The sequence below is a fragment of the Rhinatrema bivittatum genome, chromosome 6, assembly GCF_901001135.1.
Source record: "Rhinatrema bivittatum chromosome 6, aRhiBiv1.1, whole genome shotgun sequence".
NCBI classification, from domain to species: domain Eukaryota; kingdom Metazoa; phylum Chordata; class Amphibia; order Gymnophiona; family Rhinatrematidae; genus Rhinatrema; species Rhinatrema bivittatum.
The window spans coordinates 320,800,665-320,825,267 of NC_042620.1; the positions used below are offsets into that span (position 1 = coordinate 320,800,665).

A 24,603-nucleotide genomic window follows, 5' to 3' on the forward strand; every position below is an offset into this window, starting at 1 on the left:
ATTCTTAGGAAGGAAAACATGTAAAAGGACGAAGGGAGAAAACTGCAGGCATGAAGAATTTATCTCTAAGAGTGCTGTGCTTTACATTTTGCTTTACTGCAGGTGAAATTTAATTAAAATAGGGAGACCTTGAGCTTCTATGGATAAGCCTTCAGAGAGGAAAGTTATCTCCTGGGTTTTTAAGTGACTGAGATGTTTCATATCTGCACAATAGGCTTAGACAAGAGTTACACTATGTTTCTTACATGAGTTGGCAGGTAGAGATCATAAACTGTCCCCGAGTCAACGTCGATGGCATGAAACCCCACTGCCGAACCATAAATGACCTTTAGCCTCTGTCCATTCTCGACAGTCAAGTCAACTGATAACGGTTTATGAGGCAGGGATACAAATGACTGTGAAGGAAAAAAATAAACAAGTAAACAAATACACATCCACATAAACAATTAGTTTTCCAACACAGAGACTGTTGTACAGAGCCAACGGTGGATTGTTCCCACCACTCAATCAGTAGCAACCTCCATTTGATATTAAGGGCCTGATTTTAAAAAGCCTTTACTGGAGTAAAACTGGATTTTACTCAAGTTAGTTCACTTCACTCGAGTAAAGGGGCTTTTGGAAATTACTACAGTATATACCATTGGATTGTCCATAGGCTAAATAAGTGCACTTTACTCTAGTAAATGGTTTTTGAAAGTTGCCAAGTTAGTATGTTACATTTATGCACGTAACTCCTTTGAAAATTACACCCTAAATATGTGTAGACCAAACAATGTCATGTCGTGTCATGTTATTTGGGAGCTGATTTTCATTTTCATTAATGCTTTCCCATTTTTTTTTCATTTTGGAAAGAATGTGCCCTATCTGCAAAATAGTGCACTCTAAAATGATAGAAGAAAAAACTCATAAAGTTGTGTTTTTTCCTATTGTTTCAGTTTTAAAACAACAAACAAATGTTTAGCTCTACTAGACATTATCTAACAGTAGAAGCACCATTGCAGACACATAATTGTAGAAAAGATTTGTAAAGGACTCATTCAAAATCAGTTTTAAGGGGTTTTTTTTGTTTTTTTTTACCCAGTTTTGGATCATTACAAGCAGAGTAAGCTGAACTAGATGGACTCAGTTCAGTTCTGTAAGTTTTTTTTTAATGAACATGTCAGACCTGCCAGTTCTTCCTGTGGTTTGTCTATCAACCTCCAGAATGACCACGACATGCACAGAGCATGGCATTCTGGGACGCTTTCCTCATCAGCTCCAACAGGGACATACAGCCCATACCTGCTCTGAAGAGGGGTACAGAGACCTTTAAACATCTTAAGTACAACAAAGCAATCCACACTCATTCTTCCATCTCCTTTTCTTCACTGTCTATCTGGCACAGAGAAATGGGACTGATTCAGACCTAGCATTCTGGATCTTTAATGACCTCAGACTGCTCTTAAGTCCTGTTTTTTCCAAACAGTTTCAAAAGATGATATCAAAGTAAATCTCTGCATGCAAAAAGACAGATTTAAGGACTGGGCAATAGTCCCATCTTTAGTGGGTGCACACTTTTGGGGGTGTTCTGGGTTCAGTCCGTGCACACTGGCATTCTGCCCAGGGGCTCTGTCCTGGGGGGGGGGGCCTAATCTTACTGAGGACTACACTGGGGGCTACCTCCGGGGCTTATCGCCTGCATGTACACAGAACTACCTCGAGGGTTTACCCAATATAAACACACAATTACTGGGATTATGCCTGGGGCTCGAGCCCAGGAGCTTAATGCCTAAATAGCGACACACACACACACTTTGATTCAGTACATCACGGTTCCAGGTACCTAGGAAAGAAAGTTCATTGGAGCAATAAGAGGATAGAGCAAATAAAATCATATTATATAGAAGAAGTAATGGTAAACAATAAAGCAAAATTGCTTACCTGTAACAGGTGTTATCCCAGGACAGCAGGATGTAGTCCTCACATATGGGTGACATCACTAGATGGAGCCCTATCAAGGAAAACTTTCTGTCAAAGTTTCTAGAAACATTTGACTGGCACACTGAGCCCACTGAGTATGCCCAGCATGCCATGATCCCTCGAGCAACAGGGGTCTCCCTTCAATCTCGTTTGTAGCAATAAGCGTTAGCAAAAATAAAATAATAAAATGGTTGGACCCAACTCCGTGGGGTGGCGGGTGGGTTTCGTGAGGACTACATCCTGCTGTCCTGGGATAACACCTATTACAGGTAAGCAATTTTGCAAGCAGAATGATAGTTCTCACATATGGGTGATTAGCAAGCTACAGGCTGAGTCATCTTTCTGCTGGACCAACAGCAAACAACTTGTGCAACGGGTACAACAACAGGTGTACTGTTGGAAAAAATGAGGCAGCCTGAAATCACAGCAGGTTGGATGTGGAAGGAGTTGGGATTATACTGGAAATAAGTTCTTTAAAACAGATTGTCCAAAGGCTGAATCTTGTCGTCTTTCCTTGTCGCAGTAATGAGCTGCAAATGTGTGAAGAGAACTCCATGTTGCAGCCTTGCAATTGTCAGCAATCAGTACTGAACGATAGTGTGCCACTGAGGATGCCATTGCTCTAACTGAGTGCGCCTTCACTCGGCCCTGGAGAGAAAGACCTGCTTTTTCATAGCAGAATTCGATACAATCTGCTAGCCAGTTATTTTTGCCCACTGCTTTACCCGGTTTGTTTTTATCAAAAGAAACAAAGAGCTGGGTGGAGTTCCTATAGACTTTAGTGCATTCTAGATAATAGGCTAGCGCTCGTTTACAGTCTAAGGTGTGTAAAACTCTTTCGCTCTGGTGCGAGTGAGGTTTGGGAAAGAATGTGGGTAAATTTATAGACTGATTCAAGTGGAAGTCAGTGACCACCTTGGGAAGGAATTTAGGGTGAGTTTGGAGTACCATTCGGTTATGTAGAAACCCGGTATAAGGTGAGTATGTTACAGGTGCTTGTAACTCACTAACTCTTATTTATTTATTTATTTTGAACTTTTATATACCAACATTCTTGTATAATATACAAATCATATCATATCTTCTAGCAGATGAAATAGCTATTAGGAAGAGAACTTTCCATGTAAGAAATTTAATATCTCATGAATCTATGGGTTCAAAAGGGGAACGCATGAGCCTTGCTAGTACTATGTTAAGGTCCCATTCTGTGACTGGTGGCTGCAAAGGGGTTTTAGTTTAATTAAACCTCTAATAAACCTACTGACAAGGGGTTGCGCTGATATTGGGGCATCACCTACTCCCTTGTGGTAAGCTGAGATAGCACTCAGGTGTATCCTTACTGACGAAGTCTGGAGGCCAGAGTCTGAAAGGTGCCAGAAATAATCTAGGAAAGATGATGTGGGGCAGGAAAATACTTTTCTGTGTGCACCACGTAATAAATCTCTTCCACTTGCATCGATAGGATTTTTGTGTGGAAGGCTTTCATGAAGCTACAAGCACTTGAGATACATTAGTTGAAAGATTAAGTGGTTAAAGGATTATGCTTTCAACATCCAGGCTATGAGGGATAGAGATTGAGTTATGAGAGTGGGTGCCATGCCCAGGCAAATTGATTCCCTGATCGAGAGGTTGAGAAGTATGGGAAACCATACTTGTTGAGGCCAATATGGGGCTATGAGTATCATTGATCCTTTGTCCTGTTGTAGCTTCACTAGAGTTTTGGTTATTAGCTGTATCGGAGGATATGCGTAGAGAAGGCCGGAGTTCCAGGGGCGAGCAAAGGCATCCTTGGCTAACTGGTTTTTCTGTTTGAGTAGGGAGCAGAATCTGTCCACTTTGTGATTCAGTTCGAATACAAAGAGGTCTATTGTTGGCTGACGACTTAGGCGATCTGCAACTACATTGTGTATGCCTGTAGATAGGTGGCCCGGAGAAACATGGAATGTGTCAGGGCCCAGTCCCAAATCTGTGCAGCTTCTTGGCAAAGGAGATAAGAGCCTGTACCTCCTTGTTTGTTCAGGTACTACATGGCAACTGTATTGTCTGTTTGTATTAGAACAGTCTTGTGTGAACAGTCCTTGAATGCATAGAGAGCAAAACGTATAGCTTGAAGCTCCAAGAAGTTGATTTGGAAGGTTGCTTCGAGTGTTGACCAAGTACCTTGAGTCTGAAGACTGTCTAGATGTGCTCCCCAACCCCAAGGACCTGGTTGCTGGAAAGGTAAGCATGTGAGAAAATTGTTCGTGTTTGCCCACCAAAGGAGAGATGAACGTAACTGGTGGGTTATTTGAATTGAAGACGATAGTGGCTGAATGGCTTGGAGCCACTGAGATGTCAATGTCCATTGGGTTACTCTCATGGCTAATCTGGCCATAGGAGTGATGTGAACTGTAGAAGCCATGTGGCTGAGTAGAGTTAGGAACTGATGGGCCGTCGCTGTTGGCTTTGTGCGCAGAGAGTTCACTAATTTGGAAAGTGTCTCTGCGCGGTCTTTTGGAAGGAAGGCTTTGGATACGATGGGGTTCAATTCTGCTCTGATGAATTGAAGAAGGCGAGATGGTATAAGATGGGATATTTGGTAGTTGATTAGAAATCCCAAGAAGTGAAGCAGATCGATTGTTTGCTTGAGCGAGTTGAGAGCTCCTTGCTTTGATTGGCTCTTGATGAGCCAGTCGTCTAGATAAGGAAACACATGTATACTTTCTTTGCGTAGATGGGCCGCTGCTACTGCTAGGCACTTTGTGAATACTAAGGGTGCGGAGGCAAGTCAGAATGGCAGTACCCAGTATTGAAAATGTTGATGACCCACCAGAATGCGCAGGAACCTGCGATAAGGGGGAAATATTGGAATGTGAGCATAAGCATCTTGAAGATCCATAGAACAGAGCCAATCTCTTGTCTGAAGAAGGGTAAGCATTGTGCCTAAGGATACCATTCTGAACTTTTCTTTCCTTAGAAATTTGTTGAGTTTTCGTAGGTCTAAAATGGGACATAGGCCTCCTGTTTCCTTTGGAATGAGAAAATAGCGGGAGTAGAATCCTCTGCCCTGCTGAGGTCGGGGAACTGGTTCCACTGCCCTGGCTCTCAGGAAGGTGGATAATTCTGTTTGAAGAAAATTGGAATGATCTTTGTGTACCCAAAGCGAACTTGGTGGGGAGTGGTTGGGTACTTTGAGAAAATCCAGATGGTAACCTTGTGCGATAATGGATAGTACCCATTGATCTGTTGTGATGTTTGACCAATTGGGTAGAAAGAAGGAGATCTGACCTTCCACTGGTAGATCCGGGATCGGGTTGGTGGAGTGGCTGCTGTCCTCGGGCAGGTTTTCAAAATCCCAATGCTGGGCTTGTCTGAGGAGGAGGTTGAGGCTTAGGTGCCCTTGGTTGCCTGGATTGACCTCTCTGGGATGGTCTTGATGCTCTACCATGAGGTGCTGGAGGATAGTATCGACGTGGTTTGTAATATGGTTTCCTGGTGTCCTTTCTGGCTGTGCGCCATGCAGAAGAGGGTGTCTCTGCTGGGACAGTGGAGAATTGGCGCAGAGTTTCAGAATGTTTCTTTAGCTGCGCCACAGCATCTTGTACCTTCTCCCCAAAAAGGTTGTCTCCAGTACAAGGCAGGTCTGCCAATTTTTCTTGAACCTCAGGCCTGAGGTCAGAAGCCTTTAGCCAAGCCCATCTGCGGGCACTAATTCCTATTTCAGCCATTCTGGAAGATGTTTCAAAGCTATCATAGGCTGCACGTGTTTATGCTGCTTCTAGGCCTTTATAAATAATGTTATTAAAGGAATCTTGGTATTGCTGAGGCAGAGATTCAGATAATTCCTGCATTTGCTTCCATAAATTGCGCTATTGAGTCATATATAATTGATATGATGCAATTCTGGAGACAAGCATGGAAACTTGGAACATTTTTCAGCCAAGAGTATCTAAGGAGTTTTGCTCCTTGCCAGGCGGCATAGACGAATGTGGGCGGATTCTTTTTGACTTTTTTTGGGCAGACTCCACCACTACAGATTGGTGTGGGAGCTGAGGATTTTGAAAACCTGGTATATGCAAAACCAGGTATGTGGAGTCAGTCCGCTTGTTTACTGGTGGAAATGAACAAGGATGTTCCCACAGTCTATGCTGGAGATCAATGAGGACTTCATGCACTGGAATGGCAAATACCTCCTTAGGAGGATCCACAAATTGTAAGACCTCCAGTGTTTTTTGTCTTGTATCCTCTTCAGTTACCAACTGGAAGGGAACGGTGTCTGACATCTCTTTCACAAAATTGGAAAAGGAGAGGTCTTCCGGTGGTGACTTCCTCTTTCTTCCGGTGGGGATGGGTCCGATAAAATATCCACTGATGAAGAATCGGTGTCCCCCTCGTCCCAGGTATCTGATGAAGGACGCCATGGAGGAGTAGAGTGAGGTATGAAACTTGGCATTGAAGGCATTGATGGTTTCATCGGTGGCATCGACGGTGGAAGTAATGGAATCGATGGAGAAATCTGGAGTCTCAGATTCTAAATCCCCGACAGCCCTGTATTGGCTCAGGCATCAGTGAATCCCCCGAGGCTTCGTCTGCCCTGGGATTGGGAATCGGAGTCTTCGTTCCCAATGGCAACGGTTGCATTGGGAGGGCACCGATGAGGGTATCAAGCTTAGCGAGTATCGGTGCAAATAGTGATAGGTCCTCCCTCTGCAATTGGTCAGAATAACCTTATCAAAAATCCCTAAGCCCCATCTAAGCTTCATGGCACCTGTAGTTTAATTGACCCAGAGGTCTGGCCAATTTAAAACCTTAGCAAGGAATGCCTCTGGCCTGCCTTGCTAAGGCAGGTCCACAGTAACTGGTCTCAGTATCTTCTGTCATCCTTTGCGATCTCCATGCTGGTTGTTGCATGGAGGTTGGGCCGTGTGGATGCAGAGTTCTTACCCAGACACAGATTAGTTTGAAGGCCACCTGTGAGTGAACTTGTATTTACTGTTTTGCACTGTGAAATGATTATTAACAGGTAAGAGTCTGTATTGAATCAGTTTGTGTGTGACTATTTGTGTAGGGAATAAGTTCCTGGGTTCAAGCCCCCAGGTACAATCCCAGTAATTTTGTGTGTTTATTTTAGGTAAGCCCCAAGGTAGTCCTGTGTGCACGTAAGTGATAGCCCCTCAGGTAGCCCCCAGTGTAGTCCTCAGTGAGATTAGCCCCTGGGCAGAATGCCAGTGTGCACGGTCTGAACCCAGAACAGGGGGGAGGACCCAAGTTTTTGCCAAGCATCTAATTTACACTTTGGTTAAAACTTGTGTGGTTCCAAAACTGTCCAGAAATGTATTTTTGCATCACTTTCGTGGATATTTTTTGTTCAGTGTTTTCTGTGCTATGTCGTGGAAATTGCTATGTGTGTGCATTTGTTTTCAAGCAAAATAAAAAATGTGATGAAAACCTGAAGTTTCATTTTGTTTCATTTGAAAACAAACAAAAAAAAAATCACAAAAATTATTTTTTTTGTCTCTGTCGTCAGTGAAAAAACCTAAGATCAACCATAATTTTTTAATGCAACCCCCTCCCCCCCCCACCACTCGGCCAGTGATGTACCCCATCTATGAGGGTCGTAGCAGTCCTAAGAGGCAGGGGTAATCCCCAGTCACTCCTGCCAAACCCAGGTCCCAGTTGCCAAATGGTGAGGCCAGCACCATTTTGTTTTATGAGACTGGCACCATTTTGTGATATGGCCATACAACAGAATAGCACTGGCCTGCATCATTTTGAAACCAGGACCTGGCAGGGCAGGACTGACCGGAGATCAATTCTGCTGCATGGATGGGGTAAGTTACTACGTAGGAGGAGGATGGAGGGATGGGCAAGGCCTGAGTTATTTTTTATTGAAGCAGCACTGGGGAAGGGGGTTTAGGCAGAATTTTTTCTTTTTGGGTTTGTTTGGTTTTTTTGCTTTTTGTCTATTTCATTTTCTTTCAGTTATATGTTTATTTTGTTTACACCACTAAGTGATATGAAGAAAAAATAAACATAAAACAAAATGAGAAATGAAGAAAAAGACAAAAAACAGTGAAATGAAGCACAATTTTTGTGCGTGTACATATGAAGGAATTGTGTGAGATTTTGAATGAACCTTAAGTTGTCCCTAACCCTCTGCGCGCTTTACCAAGAGACTAATGCAATTGCTTTCTAAGCTTTGGAGAATGGTTGTTAGAAGACAATGAAGCAACACTATATAGTAAAACAACTTGTGGATTTCCGCATGTATGCTGCAATTCTTTTAGCAGCCAGTGTCCTGAATGAAAAAAAAAAAGATCTGGTCATTTGTTTTCTTCATGTAGCAAATAAAGAAGACCTTAAAAACATCTTAATAAGCAACAGACTTATTTCAAGCAAAAATTCTACCCCTCACACTTTACACTGTGGTTACATGATCATCATGCGTTTGCGCAATTGACACATTTTACCCAAAAATGAGACAGCTCACCTTGAAGGCCATAAATTTGTGATACGGTTTTGGAGCCCAGGCATAGACTTCAACTGAATTCTTCAGTGCAATAACAAGAAATTTTATCCTTTCATACTTAACTGTAATAAAAAAAAGAATTTCTCAATCATTTAGCTGATTACCAAGACTAAAAATGTTAAAACATAGAAACATGATGTTAGAAAGACTATATGGCCTGTCTAGTCTGCCCATCCTGTACAATCCCTACTACTGCCCAAGGTCATCACCACCACTTAAAGATACCACAAAATACCCTACCATTAGAAACCATCTGATCTCATCCGCTCCAATTTCCCCCACTGTCTATCCCCCACTGGTTGACTGTCCCAAGGATATTACCACTGTGCTGGGAGATCGCCCCAAGGACACTGCTTTGCTTTTATCTCTGAGTCATTACTGTCTATCATGGATTCAAAAATCAAAATAGATCCAATAACACGTAACCTAATGAACAACAAAATCAAAAATCAAAACCTTAACAAGGCTGATACATTTCTACAATGCACAACAATCTCCAAAAACCAAAACATCAAAACTTGCATTCTGTTCACCCTATTATTACTATTGAATGCTCAATCAATTAAAAAAAAAACCACTTATCAAGAATATTATAGATGAACAACAACCTATAATTTTTTGCATAACTGAAACCTGGCTAAACGACAAGGACAATGTACTCTTAAACCAATTATCTCATCCTAAGATCTATTCCATATTCCATGACAATAAAGTAAAGGTGGAGGCCTACTAAAAAGAAGTCCAATTGACACTAAAGAAAATAAAAATTTACCTTCCATATGAAGTAGCTATTTTAAAATCAAAACAAATTAATATCAGATTGGTATACTGCCCACCTGTCTTACTCCAAAATGATTGCTCACCCATTACTGAATTCTTCACAAAAGAATGCCATACTCCAGAAACAACAATAATCTTAGGAGACTTTAATCTGCACTTAAACATTTCACCAAGATCCGCTACTTGTGACTTGTTCCTTGATGCAATGGAGGCCTTAGGATGGACTCAACACATCTCTGAAGCCACACACAAAGCTGGCAACATGCTTGATTTAATATTCGCAAATCCTAATTACCACAAAATAAGTACTAAACACATGACAATTGCATGGTCTGACCACCATCTTATCAAAGCTGTTTTAATAAATAAAAAACTAAAAACTCTAAGATGAAAAGCACCTTAACATTCAGAAAGAAAATAAAAATAGAAACACTAACTATAACTAGCATTAGAGATCAAAATTAATTATTTCAACCTAAACAGTTGCTATGATACATTCAATTCATGGGAAAATATGATAAAAAAAATTGCAGATAAACATAGCCCTATACAAACAAAAACTAAACAAAAATAAAAAAAATCAGAGAAAATTGAACCCCTGGTATAATGAAAAACTGAAAAAGTCCAAAAAACTTCTAAGAAACTAGAAAAAAGATGGCAAAAAAACCCCTACTGATGAATCACTTAGAACAGCGATTCTCAACCGGTGTGTCGCGACACACCAGTGTGTCGCCAAGCACCGGCAGGTGTGTCGCGGCTCCCGGAGTCCCAATGCCCCGGTTGTGCTTCCCCGTTCCCTGCCCCGGTGGGCCAATGGCAAGCCTCCTCCATTCTTCCTGCCCCCACGCAGACCAATTGGAAGCCTCCTCCTTTTTACCTGCCAGTGGGAGTAGAAAGAAGGGAGGAAGCTTCTGATTGGCCAGTGAGGCAGAAAGAAGGGACATAGCATAGATTGGGGGTTGGGAGGAGTGGCAGTGTGGAAGCAAGGCCACCACAGGAGCTCATTCCCCTGGCGGTGAAGAGGAAGCCTGACCTGATGAAGCAAGGCTGCCACGGGAGCTCATCCCCATGGCGGTGAAGAGGAAACCGATGAAGCAAGGCCGCCACAGAATCCCATCCCCGTAGTGGCAAAGAGGAAGCCTGACCCTGGCCAAGCAAAACTGCCACAGGAGCCCATCCCCATGGCGGCAAAAAAGAAGTCCCGCTGGAGTAAAGCCGCGGTGGAACTGGAACCCATCCCTGGAGCCCATCCATGGCGGTGAGCCCTGGTGCATGAATGTGAGAATGGGAGTGTGGGTGTGAATGGGAGTCAGGGTGTGGGTCTGAATGGGTGCCTGGGTGAGGGCTGGTGTGTGTGCGTGGGTGTAAATGGGTGCCTGGGTGAGGGCTGGTATGTGTGTGGGTGTTGGTGCCTGGGTGAGGGCTGGTGTGTGTGGGTGCAGGATGGTGTGTGGTTGTGAATGGGTGTGAACTGGTGTGTGTGGGTGTGAATGGTGCAAGAGTATTTGTGTGTGATTTTGAGCTTGTATATAAGAGAGAGCATGTGTGTGATTGAGAGAGAGAGACTGGTCGGGGAAGTGATGTGTTTCTGGGTGAGAGAGTCTGGTCAGGAAGATGATTGTTGTGTGCGTGAGAGACCAAGACTGGTCATGGGGTCTAATTTGTGTGTGTGTGTGTGTGTGTGTGTGAGTGCATTCAGATGTTTTGTAGATAGACTAGAGCGGTTCAATCACTCTAGTTCGTAACTGTCGTGTAGTTTTTCCCACATATATCATTTCACACGGGCACAAGATGATATACACTACTCCCATTGATTTACATGTAGTATGTTGTTTCGACTTAATAGATCATTGAGGGTTGTTAAGCTGAACTGTTTCAGGTCAAACTTTTGTTTGAGGGAGGCAGTATACAAGTATAACATAACATAAGAGATAATCCCTGCTATGAGAAGCTTACAATTAGAAACATACAAAGATAAGAGGTTTCAGGAAATGCATAATGTGCTGAGATTGGGAAGGGATCACTAATAAAGCAGCACAATTTTTGAAGGTGTAAGGAATTTGCCAGCAATATGAGTGACAAGATACCTCAAAACAGATAAGGTAATACTGGTGCTGTAACCTCTCAAATGTTCATAGAGAGTTTATCAAAGCAAATGGTGCCAAGTTATTGATAGACTGATTGTATAGATTCACAGATTTATTTCTGTTTCACTAAACAATGTTGAAGCAACATATTGCATTATCTTCTTTGAGGTGAAAGGAATAAAATAATTTATACACTCATCATGTATTTGTTAAGGTAGACAAAAACCACACATATATAAACTTTTCTTTAAAGGGTGATTTGTATGCATCACAGCTAATTACACAATGATAAAACTCTTACTAGTGAAAAGTAATGTACATGGTAAAAAATAATCCCAATTACAATGCTGGATTCCGTATTAGGAGTCACCACCCAGGTACTGTAGACAATACCTTGAAATCTTCAGCTCAGTGCGCAGCAGCGATCAAAAAGGCAAATAGAATGTTAGGAATTATTTGGAAAGGAACAGAGAACAAACCTGAGAATATCATAATGCCTTTGTATAGATACATGGTGCAACCATACCTTGAGTATTATGTGCTGTTCTGGTCACCCCATCTCAAAAAAGACATAGTGGAGATAGAAAAGGTGCAGAGAAGGTCAACAAAAATGATAATAGGGATGGAAAAGCTCCCTTATAGAGAAAGGCTATATGAATTAAGGCTCTAGTTTTGAGACGTGCTCTCTGAGAGGGGATATGACTGAGATTTATAAAATCATGAGTGGGGTGGAACAGGTACATAGGGAATGGTTATTTACCCTTTCAAATAACACTAACGGGTGGATTTTAAAAGCCCTGCTCGCGTAAATCCGCCCGGATTTACGTGAGCAGGGCCCTCGCGCGCCGGCGCACCTATTTTGCATAGGCCGCCGGCGCGCGCAGAGCCCCGGGATGCGCATAGGTCCCGGGGTTTTTTGAAGGGGCGTGTCGGGGGCGGGGCCGGATGACGCGGCGTTTCGGGGGTGGGACCGGGGCGTGGTGCCGGCCCGGGGGCGTGGTCCAGGCCTCCGGACCAGCCCCCGGGTCGGATGACAGCGCACCAGCAGTCCGCTGGCGCGCGTAGATTTACATCTGCTTCTCGCAGGCGTAAATCTAGGGACAAAGGTAAGGGGGGGGGGTTTAGATAGGGCCGGGGGGGTGGGTTAGGTAGGGGAAGGGAGGGGAAGGTGAGGGGAGGGCGAAAGAAAGTTCCCTCCGAAGCCGCTCCGATTTCGGAGCGGCCTCGGAGGGAACGGAGGCAGGCTGCGCGGCTCGGCGCGCGCAGGCTGCCCAAAATCGGCAGCCTTGCGCGCGCCGATCCAGGATTTTATAAGATACGCGCGGCTATGCGCTTATCTTATAAAATCCTGCGTACTTTTGTTTGCGCCTGCTGCGCGAACAAAAGTACGCGATCGCGCGTTTTAAAAAAATCTACCCCTAAGACTAGGGCACACTCCATGAAACTAGCAACCGGCGGATTTAAAACAAATCATAAGAAGTATTTTTTCACTCAGTGCACAATCCAACTATGAATTTTATTCACAGGACAAGGTCAAGGCAACTAACATAGTGGGATTCAATAGAGGGTGGGATAAGGTCCTGAAGGAAAAGTTCATGAACAGTTAATAGCCAGGTAGACTTGGGAAAGCCAGCGCTTATCCCTGAGTGTGAGATACAATAAATACATCAGCTACTAGGGGATCTGACAGATACTTGTGACCTGGACTAGCAGCTGGGTCTGCCTGACAGGCTGCAAGTTCTGTAACTATTAGCAGTGGAAATGCAGATGCTCACGTCGTGAGGTGTGTCTAGCAAGCTACACAATGGACTTTGGAGACTTACTAGTAATGGCAGTTAGTTAGACCATATTATAGTGATGATAGAATCAAACTAGGAGCTTGTTCTATCCAGCAGATTGCTAGTTCTTAAATTAACCAGAAATCCTAATGGAAACATAGGTGCTCAAGTAGCTCAGTCTGTCTGGCAGGCTACGCAGGGGACCTAGGAGACTGTATATTTGGGCAATGGTCACGCCAGTATTACTGGTTCTGTAGATTATTAGGCAATCTTGTGGTTAGGCATGGAAAAGGTGGGTGCTGGAGCGAACTAAGTGGAGATCTTGAATGCTCTTCTATCCATGATGGTGGTGCAAAAAGGAGATCATAAGGAGAACCCTTGCAGGTGGTCATGCTCTGTGGCTGGCAACTGCGATGTATCCATAATAATGTGAATAGGGTAACTGGGCAGACTGCGTGGGCTGGATGGTATTTGTTTGCCATCATTTATTATTTTACCATGAAACAGGCAGCGGTTATTAATGCCGTCAGCAGCAGAAAGAAGCCTCATGGTGGATCCTGCCATAACTGGGATGGAACATAAATCTAGCACTACATGAAGCATAATGTGAAGAAATCTATTCAGCACTTTCTAAACTGTCTTGATGGCACACAATCTTGGAATGCAGATAAGCCAGGCCAGTTAACTATGTTTTCATTTCCGTACAGTTTGAAAAAATGAAAAAGTTTCCTGGTTTCAGAAGAAGATGCACGACTTGAACATTAAATGATCAGCCAGTTAAATTATACTGCTGTGCAATTTCATAGCGGACAAACTCCAGCTCTGAAGCTTTTGCTACTAAGGCAGCACACTACTCAATAATACTGTCAGGGGATGGCATATTAGAAAACCTCCAGCAAAGATCCTTACTGAATAGGGCTCTCAATTACAAACAAGATAAAGAGCTTATTAAGTTAATTTGCTGCAATCTACTGTAATTAAGTATGGAAATGAAGTAGCATTTAAGTCATAATAAGCAGAAGATAAATTCATATTTGGGGCACCTGGAGTAAACACAAAAATGTTTTTTGGGAACAAAATGATGAAGGCTGTGTTCTTCTTTTCTGCAGTTTGGAAGTGAACATCTGCATGTAGAATGGAAAGGAGCATCAGGGTGTTGTTTGCCTGCATGCTTCCTTACTTTATATTCAGTGCCAGTGTAAAAATGGAGATCCAAGCTCTTTGGAAAACGCTCAGGTGCTCTGCATCTGTTAGCTAGGAGCAATGGTGTTATTCTGCATACACAGTTCCAACCAGAAACATTTTGCTACACCAAATATTTGTAAAGGATGTGGTGTGTATGGGGGACATTGGAACTGTAATTTAAGCTCAGGGAAACAGGGATGGTAACTTTCAAACCGGCACATGAGTGCACTTTGGTTTGCCATAACGCGTCTAGTGGATGATAGTAAGATTAACTTCTTTTAAGGAGTCAACACCTTGGTTAAGGGGGATTTCTCAGTAGTCAAGGAGGAAGCACTTCGTTCTAGTGGGTTTCCTCCAGCGACTAACACCTGTAGGGGATTCTGTGGGTCAAGCCAATCTAATACTGTCTTTTGTCCTACTTCAGGAATTGTCGCTTCACTAGAAGGCCGTATTCTGGCCTTTCTCTTAGTGTGCGGCATATTAAGGAAAGAATGTTTAAACCATCAAGAACAAACAAGTATTCAATGGTAGATGTATATAAATTTACAAGATTTCACTAAAGAAGTCAGAAGGAGGTCTAGCTCTTACCTAAAGGAATTTTTTCAGTCTGTTCGAAGCATTTTCTGTGGAGTAAACATCCAGTTTTCTAGAGCGAAATCCCAGCGAAGGCCCGGCGAAGCCCGGCAAAGCCCAGCTTTGCCGCGCGCCCCTTAAACGCGTGCGGCTTTAGCAGCGCGCCGGCTCTGCTGCGCGCCGCTACAATACTTGAATTTAAAGGTCGAAGCCCTGGTCCCGCCTCCACTGGAAACGCCCCCTCAGACTCAGGAAATGAAGCAGCTGATGAAAGTCAAGCCGTCGGGGCAAGCTACCGCTTACCCCCGGTATCTGCTTCAGATAGGAAAAAGGTGTAAACGCTTAGCTCTCCTCCCGGCTCGGGTTTCAAGGCACAGCTTGTTTTTCAATTGAGTTTGAAAAACAAGTACACGACTTGTTCCACCATCATGAGTCCATGAATGTATATCTAAGGTAAAAAAATCCTCTCAGTGAATTTTATTGAGAATTGTATTATCATACAAAACCAATATTGTCTCCATAAGTTAAATATAATATGATTCTTTTTGACTAGGAATAAACCGTGAAGGTTTTTAACACTGTTTCATCCTGTAGGTCACCATTTTAGAATACTGTTAACCACCAAAAATGTTTTATTTTTTATTTTCAATTTTGTATTTATTGTTTTATAGATTTATTTATTGAAACAATGTTTCATATGATTTGATTTCTAGCTCCTGAGGCAGCCGTTGTGAGAACGGCCAGAGTCGGCCAGAGTCGGGCTGTATTATTCTTTTACGTCTCCACTTCAATAAAGGATTTGAAAAAGACCGAGGCATCTATTCTCTTTGTATTTCCTACCTTCAACAGTAGTGCTCAAAGCTTCAGTTAGAGCAACAATGGGGCCAATGGAAAAAACTCGCGCTGAAAGCGGGCGCTGTGTATTCAGCGCCCGCTTTCATAACGCATCCCCAGGCACCTTTCCTGGGGGCGTGATGCAATATTTAAATTAGGGCTCGCATTGTTGAGGAGGTGCTAGGGGCGATTGCGCGCCCCTAGTGCCTCATTTAGGGGCGGACTTTAAGAGCCCTGCTCGCCTAAATCCGCCCAAATGCGGGCGGATTTAGGCGAGCAGGGCCCTGCGCGCCGGTGAGCCTATTTTACATAGGCTCACCGGCGCGCGCAGACCCCGGGACTCGCGTAAGTCCCGGGGTTCTCCGAGGGGGGCGTGTCGGGGGCGTGTCAGGGGCGGGCCCGAACCGCGCGGCGTTTAGGGGGCATGCCGGGAGCGTTTCGGGGGCGGACCCGGAGGCGTGGTTATGGCCCGGGGCGGCCCGGGGGCGTGGCCGCGCCCTCCGGACCCGCCCCAAGGTCGCGTCCCGGCGCGCAGGAGGCCCGCTGACACGCGGGGATTTACGCCTCCCTCTGGGAGGCGTAAATCCCCCAACAAAGGTAAGGGGGGGGCTTAGACAGGGCCGGGTGGGTGGGTTAGGTAGGGGAAGGGAGGGGAAGGTGAGGGGAGGGCAAAAGGAAGTTCCCTCCGAGGCCGCTCCGATTTCGGAGCGGCCTCGGAGGGAACGGGGGTAGGCTGCGCGGATCGGCGCGCGCCAGCTATACAAAATCGATAGCCTTGCGCGCGCCGATCCAGGTTTTTAGCAGATATGCGCGGCTCCGCGCATATCTACTAAAATCCAGCGTACTTTTGTTTGCGCCTGGAGCGCAAACAAAAGTAGGCCTATTCGCGGAGTATGAAAATCCGCCCCTTACAGCGCAAGCCAGAAAGAGGTCCGCTGTGGTGGCTGTCTGCCGGTTAAGAAAATGGATGCTGAATTTATCAGCGTCCCGTTTTCCTAACCAGTGCACATGTAGGGGTTAGGAAAATGGACGCTGATTCAGCGTCCATTCTCCCAACCTGACTACTGGCACCAGAAGGAGTGTATAAAGTCAATATTAAAGTGTCGGGCATTTAATATTAATTTATTCATTCCTTCACTTATTGCAGATTTGTCCCTTTATTGTCACATGTCAGTGAAAGGACCAATCCCCTTTCAGAAGGCTGCCCTGAAAGGGGATTGGTCCTTTCACTGACAAATGTCAGTGAAAAGGACCAATGGGCAATAAGTGAAGGAGTGAATAAATTAATATTAAGTGCCCAACACTTTAATATTGATTTTATACACTTCTTCTGGTGCCTGTATTCAGGTTTGGAGAATGGATGCTGAATTAACCAGCATCCATTCTCCAAACCGCTGCTATTGCTTTTTCTAAACTTTTTTTTTTAATTATTTTTTTAAAGAGTTGTTCCTCCCCATAAGGGGATTAGTTAGCGCCTCTACAACCCACGTCCAACTGCAGGTGCACTTTATTGCATCAGCCCCAATGTAATTAGGAGCTGCCTTCTCCTATACACAAAACTGCTTCCCTCCAGCAGTCTACTCAGAGTTTTAGTTAGGTCAGCAATGTATTCAGTAACTGTCTTCTAGAGATGCGGGGATCTCCTGATCCTAGTTGGGCTCAGACTCTTCCTCCCCAGCAGAGTTCTGATCACAGAGCTCTCCTTTCTGTAGTACTTTAAGGTGGACAGGTATCTAACCTGGTCCCACACAAGTTGAGGGGTAGTAAGACCATTCCTTCACAGATATCATAAAATATAAATAGAAACGTGCCGACAAAAATTGAACTGGAAACCGAAAGCCAAACCCTGTATGCAGTGTAACCATAGAAAAACAAATATCACTATTTCTCAGAAAACATCAAACTATAAAATAAAGAAATATAAAACAATCATAATTATAAAACAATATGAATCAGAAGAATAAGTATTTCAAAATAGCTGATAAATAGAAGAACATCCAATAATTAAGAACTCATATAAACTTTTTTTTTAAATAAACCAAACACCAATAAAATATTTCAAACCAGGAGACACATCAAACACCACCCAATAATTACAACCAATAAGGATTTTTGAAAAATCCCCCATTCTCCATACCTGGGAGTTTTTGATTCCCACTTATCAGGAGACTGTTGATTAGTGGGGGGAAGGGGAACAGCACAGAAACTTTCTTCACTGTCATATAAATACATGGTCACTCACACACACCCTTGCATTCTCTCTCTCTCTCTCTCTCATACACCCACCCATGCACTTTTTCGCTCTCATACACATACCCATGCATTCTCTCTCTCTTTATTACACCCACCCAAGCACTCTCTCTCATACACACACCCATGCATTCATACACACCCATGTACGCTCTCTCTTTCTCATACACACACACCCATACACTTTCTCTCTCATACACACATCCAAGCGCTCTTTCTCTCTCATATACACACCCATACACTCTCTCTTTTACACACACCAATGCACTCATACACACACTCAGGCACTCTCTTTCTAATACATCCACCCATGCACTCTCACACAAACACTCCCATTCACACTCTTTCTCTCTCACACATACACACATGCACTCACTCTGTCATTTACAAATACACACCCCCATGTCCCCCCTCATACAGCTATGCACTCACTCTCATACACACACCAATGCACACTCATACACACAAACACTCCCATTCACTCTCTGTCTGGCTCACATGCCACTCCATGCATGCTCTCTGTCTTGCATACACACATACCCAAGCATTCTCTCTCTCTCTGGCATACATACACACACTCATGCACACTCACACATACAACACAAAGTCAGGCCAGGTCTCTCCTCTAATTTGGGTCATTGGAGGAATAGGGTCTGCCAATGGCTCTGCGGGGTCTCTCTGTTTCTTTCGGCTGATGGCCCTGCTGGCACCAGACCTCTTTTCTTCTTAGGGCTGCCAGCAGGATGGGGAGCACTGATGGGCCTGCAGACACTGATGGGCTTGCAGGGCCTCTCCTTTGCTTCGGACTGAGGACTCTGCTGGTGTCAGGCCTCTTTTCTTGTTTGGGCCACTAGCGGGACGGGATCCACCAACGGCCCTGTGGGGCTTCTTCTTTCTTTGGACCAAGGGCCCTAGTGGCGCTAGGAATCTTTTGTTCTTTGCGCCAATGGTGCTGCGGGGCCTCTTCTTTTCTTTGGTTGATGATGAGCAGCAGAATGCGCCATCAGCCAGACTAGAGCATGCCTGCGGTGGCAGATACGGCAAAAAGCCCCAGTCACAGCTAGCAGAGAGAGTGCGGAAATGAACACCCTGCCACCTGCTCCCCCCGCCAAGCCCTGATGTAGAGCTCCCTCTATAGCTGGGGAAGACCAGCAGCACCTTCACCAACAGGGGTAAAAACTCACAGCAGATATAAACGGTCCAGTACCAAGCCACCAACAAAAATCTCAGAGACTATTTCTGGACATTTTAGCCCTCCCTTTGGCTTCCTGACATGAAACAAAAAATCCGTACAGTCCGGAAGAAATCCAGACAATTGGCAACCCTAGCCCTCACACCTGCTTCATAAAAGTAAGAGCAGAAGGGCTATATAAATAAATGGCACAAATTAATTCCTAGTTAGTTATAGGTCTACATTGTGAGCTTATCAAACATTTTCTACCATTACTATAAGCACTGGGTTTTCTGTGCACCTACCTGCTCTCTCGTACATTCTTCTTACCCACAAAGATAATGAGAAATGAAAGTACAATAAATCATAGAAAGTTAAGGGAAAGGTTGTGAGGTGGAAAAATCCTAAGTGGTGAAGAAAAACAGAAATGTGCAGTGGATGGTTGAAGAAGGGCACAAGATCAGAATGCCTACACCAAGGTGCAGTTTTCAGTAGGGTATGAAGATGTATTCTGGCACATGTGTACGGCTGAAGCTCTTATATGAAGACTGGTATGTTGACTTACAGCACTATGGTTTAATAAATGAAGACAGATTCATATTGAGGTAGACTTTCAATGACACGTGCGCGCGTCCATGTGTGTGCAGTTCCCGGCGTGCGCACATGGAGGCACCGATTTTATAACATGCACACGTCGCCGCGCGCATGTTATAAAATCTGATACCTGCACCCACATGCGTGTCCGATTTTGTATCGGCACGCACATGTGCGCGTGGGTTTTGACTCACACTCGCAATGGGGGGGATTTTATTTAAAAAAGCGTGGCGACACGATCAAGTCATCCCTAGTTCCCTCCCTGTCCGTTCCAATTAAGGAGCGGACTTGGAGGGAACTTCCTTATCCCCCTACCTATCCTTCTTTCCTTTTCCCCTCTCCTCCCTGACTCCTAAACCTACCCTAACTATCCTATTGTTTGCTGGTATAGAACTTACCCGCTCGATGGAGCAGGAGTAAGTTCTGCGCACCGGCTGGCTGCCGGTGCGAGCTTCACCAAGACAGCACAAAATGTGGTGCTGTCCCAGCTGGCTCGCCCCCATCCCTGCCCCAGGCCCGCCCTTTCTGCTTCGAGCCGGTCTTCAGCACGTACATGGAGATATGTGCATTGCTGGGGCCCTTTAAATATCCCCACAGCGCACCAGCGTTTGAAAATTTAGCCGATTTTATATTACTTAGGTATTCTTGAGACTGGTTTTGCACACAGTCAATGCTTCTCATATGCTACCTAGAGAATCCATACATGGATTTTTTTTTTCCGTTAGGAAAATCTTCATACTAGTTGGGTGGGTTTTCAACTTTGATGTTATATGTATACCACCACCAGTGAACCACATAATACTTCAGGGCAAGTGACAAGATACAGATGGAAAAAAAGAAAAAAAACCAAACTTACCAACTTTGTAGTGTACACAGCCTTCCAAGTCTCCCACTGAAATCCAGCCCTGTCGCTTCTCCACCTCAGGGTCATTCCGTAAAATCTTGTTTCTCAGCCAGGATAAATAATAAACTCGCAATTTATTTTTCTTGCCTGCCATTTGGTGTAGAGAAAAATTAGTTGGATGTTAAGAGACATACATACATACTATACATTTCTCCCATAGACACAATGAAAAAAACTGTTCAGTACAATCTGAGAACCTTTACAAATCAAAGTGACAGTGTAAAACAGGAAATCTTCATGAACTGTACTAATGTTTTTGTGTCTGAAATTGTTTAAGCTAGAGTGCAATGAACTTCTGAGCTTAGAGCTCAGGTGCTTAAGAAAAGCTGTTCACAGGGATACCATAGGCCATGGGGTAGCCAGATTGATTCCAAAAGGCAGCAACTCTAGGAACCAACTGGGTCTGTGCCAGCAGGTTGGTGGTTGCTGGATATTGTCCAGCAAGGGCCTAGGGACCTGGGAGACCAGATATTTAGGTAACCACCTCACTAGTTTTGGCAGCTGGTGGAGGTAGGTGGTTGGTGCTAAGTAAATTAACAAATTTACAACAATAACATATAAAAATAATATCCTTTAAAACTCAAAAGACAATACATAAATATTCAGACAAATAAAATGCGGCTCATCAATCAATTTTCTGTCTCTGCCTTCCTTACCTAGGCAAGTCAGTTTTGCCTGAAAAATCAAAATAGCCAAAGGAACAATACCACTAGCTATTGGTAGATATAAATCAAGTATTTAATTTCTTCCAAAATTTCATTAAATTTACCTCTTCTTTCACTTCCAGAGGTAAAGTATTCCATAAACTTGAAATAACATTGGAAAACGATCTGCTACCCAAACGGAAATGTTTAAATTTTTTCACTGGCAGGAGATGCAAATACTGTCTTCCTACAGAACGTAGATTTCTTTTGGCCACATGCCATTCCAAAGAATCCTTCAGTAAAGGAAAGCCTACATTGGTCTATAATAGGTAGCAAATGCAACTCCAACAACAGGGTTTTGACTGAAGTTCTCCTAGATTTGCCCATAACCATTCAAGCAGCAGTGTTTTCAACCTGATCCCCAATCCCTAAAAGTTCCCAGCGATGTAGTAAAATAGAATGATCCACCAGGTCAAAATAGAGAGGTTGATCAAAACCAATAAAAACATTTCACAACTGTGTCACAACTGTGTCATATTTATTCATTTGATTACCTATGTACCGTTTCATAGTCTTATTTTTTCACTTGCTATTCTAATGTATCAATAGGCTGAAATGTAAATATTGTGCTGTTCAATTTCTCCCCTTCCATCCCAAGGTTATTTTCCTTGTTTTTTGTAACTTTCCCTCTCCCTTTTTCTGATTCACTGTATTTAAAGTTCAAGGTTCTTATTGAAAATATTGTTTTTTACGTTACGTTATGCTTTACACTCCTTGTTATTTGTAAACCGGGTTGATGTGATGCCTATCATGAAACTCGGTATAACAAAAACAATAAATAAATAAATAAATAAATAAATAAATTTCCCCCTTATTCAAATAATGGGAGACGTTTTTCACCCAAAGAAATCATCAAAGTCTTTGTACTACAGTATTTCCAAAAGCCTTCTCGGGCTTCATCCAACACATCATTATCAAGTAGATTGGTATTTACTCAATTATTGGCCTATTTTTCTAATAGTTTAGCCACAAAAGGTAAATTTGATACGGGCCTATAATTCTTACATTCTCTGGGGTCCATAATCTCCTTTCATAAGAAAGGAATAACAACTGACCTTTTCAAAAGTGAAGGTACTTCACTCAAATTCAAAGAAGCATTAGTGAAAGTCAACAGCCCTTCAAGAATTTTATTTAGAAAATCCACAAAAAAATCTAGCGGGGCAAGGATTAGTAGACAATTCATGGTTTTTATCTTACACAACAACAATTTTAATTCAAACAGAGAAACTGTGTCAAAGAAAACTAAGCCGTCTCCTTCAATAATCTTCTCAAAAGAGTTAAATACAGACAACTCCATATTATTCAATGACATCACATCTAAATTCTCTTCCTTCTCTGCTTCATGGGAAGACACTTCATTCAGTCCTTCCCGAAGCAGAATAATCTTCTACTGAACAAAAACAGTAAATTGCTCATAATTAGGAAGATCATCACAAATCAGTTGATCATTTTTGTTAATCAAAAGCAGGTGACAGTACTGAATAACATTCAGATTATTATAGAACATAAAATCATACTAAAAAAATATTGATTTTTAGCCAAAACAATACATTAAAAATATTCTGTTAGCACTCCACCACTGATCACAATCTTTCTGTAAACCAGATTTTTTTCCACAACCTCTTTAAATGTCGACAAACTCTCTTTAAATCAGTTAACTTGTCTGAAAACCATGGAGATCTGCTTCTCTTATCATTTAACTTCTTTACATTCACCACTGAAGCTTCCTGCATCCCCGCTTTTACTAACTGATACCACATAGCTATCTCAGAATCAACAATATCAGATCCAGCACCATCAAAATCTGAATCCGCCATCTCCTCCAAAAATTCTCTAAATTTAAATTCATGAACTTTTCCCCTTTTGGTCCCTTAATTCCTTTATTTTCTTGAAAAGGAGACACTTCACAGCAAAGATTAAACAATAACAAAGAATGATCAGACCAAGCTAATTTCTAAGATCCCAAAATCCACAAATTCTCATATCCACAAACAACTCGAGAGCCAAAAATAAGATCTAACATATGGCCCTTCACATGAGTCGGACCCTGAACATTTTGAATTACATTCAAAATCTCCAATAAAGATAAAAACTGCACATTCTTAGCCTGAGGGTTTATCTGAATGGAGATTAAAATCTAATATTATAAGATAACTATGTTTGGCTGCTTGAGTCAACAAAAACTCTAAAACTTCTTCATAGCAAGTTGATGGGAGATCAGGAGGACTATACTAGAGAGAAAAAACCAATAGAGGCCGGATTTTAAGAGGTACACGCGTGTATTGCCATAATTATGAAGCATAGGGTTTCCATCCTAAAGTGAGTCACATGCAAATGCCGATTGATTGCCTTCAGATTAGGATCAGTCAAAAGGAACCCTCTTCCTTCTTGGGAACAACAAAATAAATGGAATAGCGCCCCATATTTTCTTGCGACCTGGGAACTGGAATTACAGCTTTCAGATCTCTCAGCCTTCTCAACGTAACCTCCACTGCCACTCCCATAAATGAATCCGGAGGAATTCTAGAACAAAGGCATCTCTTACCATCATCAGAACCCACTAGTCCTTCGTAATCTGGGCCCACCTTTGATAAAAGTGAAATAGACTACCGCCTATCCCCAGCTCCGGTAGGTGAGCCCCAACACTTTCATTGTAAAGATCGAGATGCTCTGGTCCCGGAGCCTACATTCTTATGAGGCTACTTGGGCCGAAAGGAATGAGATTTTCTGAAGGAACAAGACTTTTGAGCAGCTGATCCTCTGTAAGGACGAAACCAGTGGGAATCCCTAAGCATGCTTTCACCCCAAAAGAACGCAATGCCACTTTTCTTTCTTCCAGCAATTATGGAATCTTGGATTCACCCCATCTATTTGCCATCTTCTTCAACTCACTCCCAAACAGGAGAGAACCCTTAATAGGTAACTCTGTCAAATTCAATTTAGAAATAGTATCTGCGGACCAGTTTCGCAGCCACAACAGGTGCCTGGCCACTATCATGGAAGCTACAATTCTTACGTCTGAACGTCCCAAGTCACAGTCCACATCAGCTAAATATTTGGTTCCTTGTCCCATCACCGGCCAAATATTGGCTCCTGCTCCTTGAGTCTCTTGAGAGAGATGCAAACCTGATCGAGTCACAGGCAGCAGCAAGATGCTATTTGCAAATTCACTGCCATGGTTTCAAATGCCTGCTTGAGGATGGCCTCAGTTCTCCTGTTCTGGGCATCCTTCAGAGCTGCCCTCCCTTCATTTCATATTGGGCCTGATTTTAAAAA

The 24,603-nt window shown here is 43.2% G+C and overlaps 1 protein-coding gene across 4 annotated transcripts in view; it reads right to left on the reverse strand.

The window, feature by feature from the left end:
- The window catches only part of NRK (Nik related kinase), a 254,536-nt gene that overhangs the window by 44,331 nt on the left and 185,602 nt on the right, over positions 1-24,603 (reverse strand). For all 4 annotated transcript variants that reach the window (XM_029607581.1, XM_029607578.1, XM_029607580.1 and 1 more), the window contains 3 exons: positions 20,576-20,710; positions 8,429-8,529; positions 246-395 (listed from right to left, as the gene is read on the reverse strand). In XM_029607581.1, the coding sequence (XP_029463441.1) occupies positions 246-395; positions 8,429-8,529; positions 20,576-20,710 (386 nt within the window). The remainder of the gene's footprint in view (positions 1-245; positions 396-8,428; positions 8,530-20,575; positions 20,711-24,603) is intronic.